Source organism: Bombina bombina, chromosome 7, assembly GCF_027579735.1.
Source record: "Bombina bombina isolate aBomBom1 chromosome 7, aBomBom1.pri, whole genome shotgun sequence".
Lineage (NCBI taxonomy): Eukaryota > Metazoa > Chordata > Amphibia > Anura > Bombinatoridae > Bombina > Bombina bombina.
This window is the reverse complement of record NC_069505.1, coordinates 23,275,392-23,286,448: the sequence shown is the minus strand read 5'-3', so window position 1 is coordinate 23,286,448 and position 11,057 is coordinate 23,275,392. Positions and strand designations below refer to the sequence as shown.

Below are 11,057 nucleotides of genomic sequence, written 5' to 3'. Positions count from 1 at the left end.
TGGCACCAGGGCCCAAGTGCTGAGGGGACATGTGCATTGGCACCAATGCCCAAGTGCTGAGGGGACACGTGCAGTGGCACCAAGGCCCAAGTGCTGAGGGGACACGTGCAGTGGCACCAACGCCCAAGTGCTGAGGGGACATGTGCAGTGGCACCAACGCCCAAGTGCTGAGGGGACACGTGCAGTGGCACCAATGCCCAAGTGCTGAGGGGACATGTGCAGTGGCACCAATGCCCAAGTGCTGAGGGGACACTTGCAGTGGCACCAAAGCCCAAGTGCTGAGGGGACACGTGCATTGGCACCAACGACCAAGTGCTGAGGGGACACGTGCAGTGGCACCAAGGCCCAAGTGCTGAGGGGACAAATTGCTGGCAGACTATATGCTACTGGGGCTTTGTATCTTATGAGAGGTCACAATTGTACAAATAGTTGGCAGAATGGGGGCTACAGAGGCTATGTATCTTATCTGTGGTTTCACTTGTCCAAATAGCTGGCATAATATGGGCTACAGGGGCTATGTACTGTATCTTGTGCAAGGCTTAACTTGTGCAAATAGCTGGCAGAATATATGCTACAGGGGCTATGTATATTATGGGAGGTCGCAATTGTACAAATAGCTGGCAGAATGGGGGCTACAGAGGCTATGTATCTTATCTGAGGTTTCCCTTGTGCAAATAGCTGGTACAATATGGGCTACAGGGGCAATGTATATTGTGCAAGGCTTCACTTGTGCAAATAGCTGGCAGAATGGGGGCTACAGGGGCTATGTATCTTATGTGAGGTCTCATGTGTGCAAATAGCAGGCAGAATATATGCTACAGGGGCTATGTATCTTATGGGAGGTCTCAATTGTACAAATAGCTGGCAGAATGGGGGCTACAGGTGCTATGCATCTTATCTGAGGTTTCACTTGTCCAAATAGCTGGCACACTATGGGCTACAGGGGCTATGTATCTTGTGCAAGGCTTCACTTGTGCAAATAGCTGGCAGAATATATGCTACATGGGCTATGTATCTTATGGGAGGTCGCAATTGTACAAATAGCTGGCAGAATGGGGGCTACAGAGGCTATGTATCTTATCTGAAGTTTCACTTGTGCAAATTGCTGGTAGAACATGGGCTACAGGGGCTATGTATATTGTGCAAGGCTTCACTTGTGCAAATAGCTGGCAGAATGGGGGCTACAGGGGCTATGTATCTTATCCAATGTCTCACTTGAGCAAATAGCTTGGCCTATCTTTTATATCACAGTTCTCAGTTTATGCTCTAGAAGCCATCTTTTTCAAAGGTAGTTACACATTCAGCTAGATTACGAGTTTTGAGGGAATTTAACGACCCCCACAAAAATGCACTGGTATTAGCACTGGTATTACAAGGCTTTTGCGGGCGAAATGGTTGCGTTGAGCTCCACACCGCACCGAAAACAAGCGCTGCTTTGACGTGCTCATGCACAATTTCCCCATAGACATCAATGGGGAGAGCCGGCAAAAAAAAGCCTAACACCTGCGATTGCGGAATGAAAAGCTCCATAACGCAGCCCCATTGATGTCTATGGGGAAATAAAAAGTTACATTTAAACCTAACACCCTAAAATAAACCCTTAGTCTAAACACCCCTAATCTGCTGCCCCCAACATCACCGCCACCTACATAAAACTATTAACCCATAATCTGCCACTCCCGATATCGCCGCCACCTACATACAGTTATTAACCCCTAATCTGCCACCCCCAACATCACCGCCACTTAAATAAAACTATTAACCCCTAATCTGCCGCTCCCAATATCGCGGCTACCTACATAAGTTATTAACCCCTAATAATAATCCTATTGGCTGATTGGAAAAGCCAGTAGGATTTTAGCAGCTCTATGCCTATTGGCTGATTGAAATCTTTCAGCCAATAGGAATGCAAGGGATGCCATCTTGGATGACGTCACTTGCATTGAAGTTCCAGTGTATGGCGGAGACCGTATAAAGGGGATGCTCCACGCCGGATGGATGAAGATAGACGATGCCATCTTGCCGCCTGGATGAGGACTTCGCCGGTTGGATGAAGATGGAAGAGGCAGCCTGGATGAAGACTTTTTGCCGCATGGATGATGACTTCGCCGGCTGGATGTATCCTTCAAGCGGGACTTCAAGAACTGTAAGTGGATCGTCGGGGGTTAGTGTTAGGTTTTTTTTTTAAGGGTTTTCTGGTGGGTTTTATTTTTAGTTTAGGGTCTGGGCATGTAAAAGAACTAAATGCCCTTTTAAGGGCAATGTCCATACAAATGCCCTTTTCAGGGCAATGGGGAGCTTAGGTTTTTTTAGATAATTAATTTATTTGGGGGAGGTTGGTTGTGGGGGTGGTGGGTTTTACTGTTGGGGGGGTGTTTGTATTTTCTTTACAGGTAAATAAGCTGTTATCTTTGGGGCAATGCCCCACAAAAGGCCCTTTTAAGGGCCATTGGTAGTTTATTGCAGGCTAGGGTTTTTTTTATTTTGGAGGGGCTTTTTTATTTTGATAGGGCTATTAGATTAGGTGTAATTGTTTTTTATTTTTGATAATTTGTTTCTTATTTTTCGTAATTTAGTGTTTGTTTGTTTTTTGTAATTTAGTGTGGGGGTTTTGTAATTAGATACTTTTTGTAATTTTTAGAGTAGTGTTAGGATTTTTTTAATGTGTAGTTTAGTTAGGGGGGCGTTAGGTTTAGGGGTTAATAGTTTATTTTAGTATATTTCGTTGTGTGGGCTTTCGGTTTAGGGGTTAATAGTTAATTTAAGTATATTTTGTTGTGGGGGGGCTTGCGGTTTAGGGGTTAATAGGTTTATTATAGCGGCGGTGTGGACGGACGGCAGATTAGGGGTTAATTATATTTAAATAGTGTTTGTAATGCGGGAGGGTGGCGGTTTAGGGGTTAATAGGTTTATTAAAGTGGCAACGATGTTGGGGAGCGGCGGAATAGGGGTTAATACATTTTAATAGTGGCGGCGATATCCGGAGCAGCAGATTAGGGGTTAATAAATGTATTATAGTGTTTGCGATGCGTGAGAGCCTCAGTTTAGGGGTTAATAGGTAGTTTATGGGTGTTAGTGTACTTTTTAGCACTTTAGCTATGAGTTTTATGGTACAGCTTTGTAACGTAAAACTCATAACTACTGACTTTAGATGGCGTTACGGATCTTGTGGTTATAGAGTGTACCGCTAACTTTTTGGCCTCCCAGGCAAACTCGTAATACCAGCGGTATGGGAGTCCCATTGAAAAAGGACTTTTTTAAAAGTGCGGTACTGATGTTGCGTGACTGGCTAAAAGGTGTGCGGTACAGCTATACCGACAAGACTTGTAATAGCAGCGTTAGGAAAAATGAAGCATTATGGGCCATAACTCTGCTTTTTCACTCATAACGCCAAACTCATAATCTTGCTGTTAATTAAGTATCCAGTCTCACTTGGACATATGGTGGCATAATTATAGAGCTTCAGATATTCTGCCTCTGATGTGGTGTCTTACTTGGAAAATGATTGGCAAAATAGGAGCTAAAGGTACAATGTGCATGTTCTCATTTGGCTTGATTTTGGATAATGGAGGCTATCAGGGCCATAAAAATGTTCTAGGGTCTCACGTGGACATATAACTGGCATAGCAGATGCTGCAGATGCCAAGCATCTTATCTAAAATCTTACTTGGGTACATAGATGATGTATTGGCAACTGAAGGTGTATGTATTTGATATATACGGGTGGGAAAAAGTTACTAGTCTACACTATGTAAAATATATAGACAAAATTATAATTTCTTAATATGTAGAGACAGATAAGAAAGAAAGAAAGAAAGAAAGAAAGAAAGAAAGAAAGAAAGAAAGAAAGAAAGAAAGAAAGAAAGAAAGAAAGAAAGAAAGAAAGAAAGAAAGAAAGAAAGAAAGAAAGAAAGAAAGAGATCCTGCTCACAACATGGGCCAATCATAGAGTGAAATCACTGCTGTAAAACATATTGGACCTATTGATTTAAACACTTGATAGCCCTTACAGAAGTGATTTTGCATCTACCTTTAAGTGCCCAGTACAGAGCCTGAGTCATCCACACATAACCTTGGCAACCTGGCACCCAGAGTTTGTCAAAGCCGGTATTAGAACATGCATCTATTTACTTAAATACATTATAAAGCCTTGTGAGCCACCTGAATGATCTGGCCTTGCCTACTACCCATCACTGGGATATATTTACCAGTGTGTAGGTACCATTGGTTTATGCTATTCCTATTTTATCCAATACAGGTAGGTAGTTACCACAATACACATTTTAAAACACAACCAGCAAATAAAGAGACCGACCATGGTCTTTATAGTTATTTATATTTGTTTTTATAAACATTGAGAAAAATACAAAGAGAACTTGTTGGTGAGAGATGTCTAGGCAAGTCATGTAACAGTCCATAAAACGCACATACTGTAAAGTGACATCTCTAACCGCTGAGTTTGCAGTGTCCCTTGTATGAAGAATCTCTCAGGTAAGGTGAAGGTGCCCTGTAGACCACAGTGATGTAAGAAGACTGCAAAGTTGTGAGTGTCTCTTACTGACATAGGAATATCTCCTATTAAAGTGTCTTCATGATTCATTTCTAGACAAAAGAGAAGCAGTCTGCCTGAAACATAAAGAAATACAGGTTGATTATGAGTTGTGTCTTTTCCATCATTGTGCATCTCTGTCCTTTTTGTGTGTATATGTCCTGTCATTGTGTGTCTGTATCCTGTTTGTCATTGCGTATCTGTGTACTTTCTATCATTGTGTCATTGTGTGTCTGTTTTCTCTGTCATTGTGTGTCTGTATCCTGTTTGTCATTGCGTATCTGTGTCCTTTCTATCATTGTGTCATTGTGTGTCTGTGTTCTCTTTGTCATTGTGTGTCTGTATCCTGTTTGTCATTGCATATCTGTGTCCTTTCTATCATTGTGTCATTGTGTGTCTGTGTTCTCTTTGTCATTGTGTGTCTGTATCCTGTTTGTCATTGCATATCTGTGTACTTTCTATCATTGTGTCATTGTGTGTCTGTTTTCTCTGTCATTGTGTGTCTGTATCCTGTTTGTCATTGCGTATCTGTGTCCTTTCTATCATTGTGTCATTGTGTGTCTGTGTTCTCTTTGTCATTGTGTGTCTGTATCCTGTTTGTCATTGCATATCTGTGTCCTTTCTATCATTGTGTCATTGTGTGTCTGTTTTATCTCTGTCATTGTGTGCATGTGTCCTGTTTGTCATTGCGTATCTGTGTCCTTTCTATCATTGTGTCATTGTGTGTCTGCTTTCTCTCTGTCATTGTGTGTCTGTATCCTGTTTGTCATTGCGTATCTGTGTCCTTTCTATCATTGTGTCATTGTGTGTCTGTGTTCTCTTTGTCATTGTGTGTCTGTATCCTGTTTGTCATTGCGTATCTGTGTCCTTTCTATCATTGTGTCATTGTGTGTCTGTTTTCTCTGTCATTGTGTGTCTGTATCCTGTTTGTCATTGCGTATCTGTGTCCTTTCTATCATTGTGTCATTGTGTGTCTGTGTTCTCTTTGTCATTGTGTGTCTGTATCCTGTTTGTCATTGCATATCTGTGTCCTTTCTATCACTGTGTCATTGTGTGTCTGTTTTCTCTCTGTCATTGTGTGTATGTGTCCTGTTTGTCATTGCGTATCTGTGTCCTTTCTATCATTGTGTCATTGTGTGTCTGTGTTCTCTTTGTCATTGTGTGTCTGTATCCTGTTTGTCATTGCGTATCTGTGTCCTTTCTATCATTGTGTCATTGTGTGTCTGTTTTCTCTGTCATTGTGTGTCTGTATCCTGTTTGTCATTGCGTATCTGTGTCCTTTCTATCATTGTGTCATTGTGTGTCTGTGTTCTCTTTGTCATTGTGTGTCTGTATCCTGTTTGTCATTGCGTATCTGTGTCCTTTCTATCATTGTGTCATTGTGTGTCTGTGTTTTCTGTCATTGTGTGTCTGTTTTCTCTGTCATTGTGTGTCTGTATCCTGTTTGTCATTGCGTATCTGTGTCCTTTCTATCATTGTGTCATTGTGTGTCTGTGTTCTCTTTGTCATTGTGTGTCTGTATCCTGTTTGTCATTGCGTATCTGTGTCCTTTCTATCATTGTGTCATTGTGTGTCTGTGTTTTCTGTCATTGTGTGTCTGTTTTCTCTGTCATTGTGTGTCTGTATCCTGTTTGTCATTGCGTATCTGTGTCCTTTCTATCATTGTGTCATTGTGTGTCTGTGTTCTCTTTGTCATTGTGTGTCTGTATCCTGTTTGTCATTGCGTATCTGTGTCCTTTCTATCATTGTGTCATTGTGTGTCTGTGTTCTCTTTGTCATTGTGTGTCTGTATCCTGTTTGTCATTGCGTATCGGTGTCCTTTCTATCATTGTGTCATTGTGTGTCTGTGTTCTCTTTGTCATTGTGTCTGTATCCTGTTTGTCATTGCGTATCTGTGTCCTTTCTATCATTGTGTCATTGTGTGTCTGTGTTCTCTGTCATTGTGTGTCTGTTTTCTCTGTCATTGTGTGTCTGTATCCTGTTTGTCATTGCGTATCTGTGTCCTTTCTATCATTGTGTCATTGTGTGTCTGTGTTCTCTTTGTCATTGTGTGTCTGTATCCTGTTTGTCATTGCGTATCGGTGTCCTTTCTATCATTGTGTCATTGTGTGTCTGTGTTCTCTTTGTCATTGTGTCTGTATCCTGTTTGTCATTGCGTATCTGTGTCCTTTCTATCATTGTGTCATTGTGTGTCTGTGTTCTCTGTCATTGTGTGTCTGTTTTCTCTGTCATTGTGTGTCTGTATCCTGTTTGTCATTGCGTATCTGTGTCCTTTCTATCATTGTGTCATTGTGTGTCTGTGTTCTCTTTGTCATTGTGTGTATGTGTCCTGTTTACCATTGTATATATGTGTTCTTTCTATCATTGTGTGTCTCTGTCCTTTCTATCATTATGTCATTGTGTGTCTGTGTTCTCTCTGTCATTGTCTGTCTATGTCCTTTCTATCATTGTGTGTCTTTGTATTTTCTGCCATCGTGTGTCTATGTCCTTTCTATCATTGTGTCATTGTGTGTCTGTATTCTCTCTGTCATTGTGTCATTGTGTGTCTATGTCCTTTCAATCATTGTGTCACCGTGTGTCTATGTCCTTTCTATCATCGTGTCATTGTGTGTCTGTGTTCTCTCTGCCATTATGTGTCTGTGTTCTCTTTGTCATTGTGTATCTGTGTCTTGTTTAACATTGTGTGCCTGTGCCCTGCCTGCTGTTGTGGGTCTGTGTCCTTTCACTGTGTGTTTGTGCCATGCTTGTCCTTGTGTGTCTGTCCATGCCCCATTTGCTATGTTGATCAGTTGCATATGTTATGGGTGTCACTGTGTGTCCATCTGTATCTTGGCTGTCATTTTGTGTCTTCCTGTGTCCTGTTTGATAGTGTGTGACTGTCTGTGTCGTGCTTATTATGTTGTTATGTTGCATCAGATTAAAGTATGTTAATGCGTCTGTCTATATCTGTATCCTGTCTGTCATTGTGTGACTGTCTGTGTCATGTTTGCTATTTTGTCCTATTGCATTTGTACCCTATTTGTGTTTGTGAATACAACGGTGTCATGTTTGTAACTATGTGCCTGGTCTGTATCCTGTGTGTTTTTTTCTGTTGTCTGCATCCTGTTCTGTTTGTAATGTTATTCTGTTTCAATTGTATCTTGTTGTGAATTAGTTCAGCTATAGTCTCTCTAACCTGTTGTGATTGTGTGACACTTTCATGATGACATATATAGTGTGCAGATGCATCTGTGTCCTTTTTGTTATTTATAATAGTCTAAAAGACATTTGTTAGTGAGTGTATGGTCTTGAATTGTCTTTGCTGTACGCTATCTACCTCTATGTGGGACCTTGTATGTGCCATGTATATATACAATTAATTCAATGTTGATTTTCATTTAACTAATAATATTACTTAATGACATTCACAAATAATAAATTCATATAATTTTGTTCAATATAAATTTTTTTAAATGTTCGAATACATTTCTGCAGTAACACATTTGATTAACGTATTTTTGTTGACTGCAAGTTTTTCATTTTTAAAATGTGATTTGCACAATATTTGTAACTATTAAAATCTTTAAAGATAGGGTTTAACATCATTTTATCCCAGCATGCCTAAAAACATAAAGTAAAAAAGTAAATTGCAAACCATGCAAATAATAAGGTTTTTGATGGGCTGCGGCAGTGTTGAATTTAAAATTTCTGCAAAACTTATACTACGCGTTTTACACTGGCATTCTGTTGGCTTGGAATAAACACATATATGTTCTCTTCTTTGTAAAATGCCCTTTTAATAAAAGGTGTACAGAGCTGATTTTAGACTCAGCATTTCTTTAATTTGTTTGCAGGTTACACAAGCAAGACCTGGTGCTTTATACTGCTGGTGCAAAAACAACTAGCTTTAATGTCAATTTGTGAAATATGTGGGTTTAAAAAATATGTGTATGTATATAGGTATTATGTGTTTATCTGTTTTAGAAAGAGGGAAACCCCAAAATGTCACATTAAAGATTTGACATGGCAAGGAAAAGTCCAGAGAGTGTGGTTTCTTATTTATTTTTATATATATATATATATATATATATATATATATATATATATATATATATATATATATATATATATATATATATATATATATATATATATATATATATATATATATATATATAATATATATATATAAATATATATATATATATATATATATATATATATATATATATATATATATATATATATATACAGGGAGTGCAGAATTATTAGGCAAGTTGTATTTTTGAGGATTAATTTTATTATTGAACAACAACCATGTTCTCAATGAACCCAAAAAACTCATTAATATCAAAGCTGAATAGTTTTGGAAGTAGTTTTTAGTTTGTTTTTAGTTATAGCTATTTTAGGGGGATATCTGTGTGTGCAGGTGACTATTACTGTGCATAATTATTAGGCATCTTAACAAAAAAAATATATACCCATTTCAATTATTTATTTTTACTAGTGAAACCAATATAACATCTCAACATTCACAAATATACATTTCTGACATTCAAAAACAAAACAAAAACAAATCAGTGACCAATATAGCCACCTTTCTTTGCAAGGACACTCAAAAGCCTGCCATCCATGGATTCTGTCAGTGTTTTGATCTGTTCACCATCAACATTGCGTGCAGCAGCAACCACAGCCTCCCAGACACTGTTCAGAGAGGTGTACTGTTTTCCCTCCTTGTAAATCTCACATTTGATGATGGACCACAGGTTCTCAATGGGGTTCAGATCAGGTGAACAAGGAGGCCATGTCATTAGATTTTCTTCTTTTATACCCTTTCTTGCCAGCCACGCTGTGGAGTACTTGGACGCGTGTGATGGAGCATTGTCCTGCATGAAAATCATGTTTTTCTTGAAGGATGCAGGCTTCTTCCTGTACCACTGCTTGAAGAAGGTGTCTTCCAGAAACTGGCAGTAGGACTGGGAGTTGAGCTTGACTCCATCCTCAAGCCGAAAAGGCCCCACAAGCTCATCTTTGATGATACCAGCCCAAACCAGTACTCCACCTCCACCTTGCTGGCGGGAGTCGGACTGGAGCTCTCTGCCCTTTACCAATCCAGCCACGGGCCCATCCATCTGGCCCATCAAGACTCACTCTCATTTCATCAGTCCATAAAACCTTAGAAAAATCAGTCTTGAGATATTTCTTGGCCCAGTCTTGACGTTTCAGCTTGTGTGTCTTGTTCAGTGGTGGTCGTCTTTCAGCCTTTCTTACCTTGGCCATGTCTCTGAGTATTGCACACCTTGTGCTTTTGGGCACTCCAGTGATGTTGCAGCTCTGAAATATGGCCAAACTGGTGGCAAGTGGCATCTTGGCAGCTGCACGCTTGACTTTTCTCAGTTCATGGGCAGTTATTTTGCGCCTTGGTTTTTCCACACGCTTCTTGCGACCCTGTTGACTATTTTGAATGAAACGCTTGATTGTTCGATGATCACGCTTCAGAAGCTTTGCAATTTTAAGAGTGCTGCATCCCTCTGCAAGATATCTCACTATTTTTGACTTTTCTGAGCCTGTCAAGTCCTTCTTTTGACCCATTTTGCCAAAGGAAAGGAAGTTGCCTAATAATTATGCACACCTGATATAGGGTGTTGATGTCATTAGACCACACCCCTTCTCATTACAGAGATGCACATCACCTAATATGCTTAATTGGTAGTAGGCTTTCGAGCCTATACAGCTTGGAGTAAGACAACATGCATAAAGAGGATGATGTGGTCAAAATACTCATTTGCCTAATAATTCTGCACACAGTGTATATATATATATATATATATATATATATATGAAGTGAACAGCGTGTAGAAAAGGATCCGGTGTTAAATAATCCCACAATATCCACACCAGCAACAAGCCAGCACCAGAGATAATAAATATCACCTTTTATTGTAACAAAAACATAACGTTTTGGCCCCAACTAGGAGGCCTTGGTCACATGAAACAAGTCACATAGGACATGCTTGTCCTAGGTGACTTGTTTCATGTGACCAAGGCCTCCTAGTTGGGGCCGAAACGTTATGTTTTTGTTACAATAAAAGGTGATATTTATTATCTCTGGTGCTGGTTTGTTGCTGCTGTGGATATTGTGGGATTAACACCGGATCCTTTTCTACATGCTGTTCACTTCTTGGATTTACATTGGCCATGCACGGAGTGGTTGTGGTTGCTGGTGAGTACAGATCTTGTTGCAATTTTATATATATATTCTAAAATGCACTGCAGCACTCATCTCTCACTCTTCTTGATCTTAGCGTTTAACACTTACGCTATGGGTTATAAGCGATCATCAAATACACCATCGTCGTCTTCCTCTTTTAGAGCTGCATAGAAGATGGAGACTATTTATTAAAGTGAAACAAGGTGGTACAGAGCATAAGTGATTTAAAAATACCTTTAAATCTGAGACTTTTATATAAGATAATATATAACGGTTCAGATGAATTATAACAATATATGATAAAGGAGTAGGCGAGCT

The 11,057-nt window shown here is 39.6% G+C and overlaps 1 protein-coding gene across 2 annotated transcripts in view; it reads right to left on the bottom strand.

Moving 5' to 3' along the window:
- Nucleotides 1-4,317: 4,317 nt before the first annotated feature.
- Nucleotides 4,318-11,057, bottom strand: part of RASGRP2 (RAS guanyl releasing protein 2) — a 139,613-nt gene continuing 132,873 nt past the window's right edge. The window contains exons 16-17 of one of the 2 annotated variants that reach the window (XM_053719988.1): nt 10,848-10,902; nt 4,318-4,626 (exon numbers count right to left, since the gene is read on the bottom strand). In XM_053719988.1, the coding sequence (XP_053575963.1) occupies nt 10,856-10,902 (47 nt within the window). In that variant the 3' untranslated portion in view covers nt 4,318-4,626; nt 10,848-10,855. The remainder of the gene's footprint in view (nt 4,627-10,847; nt 10,903-11,057) is intronic. The other variant, XM_053719989.1, reaches the window with a different exon arrangement.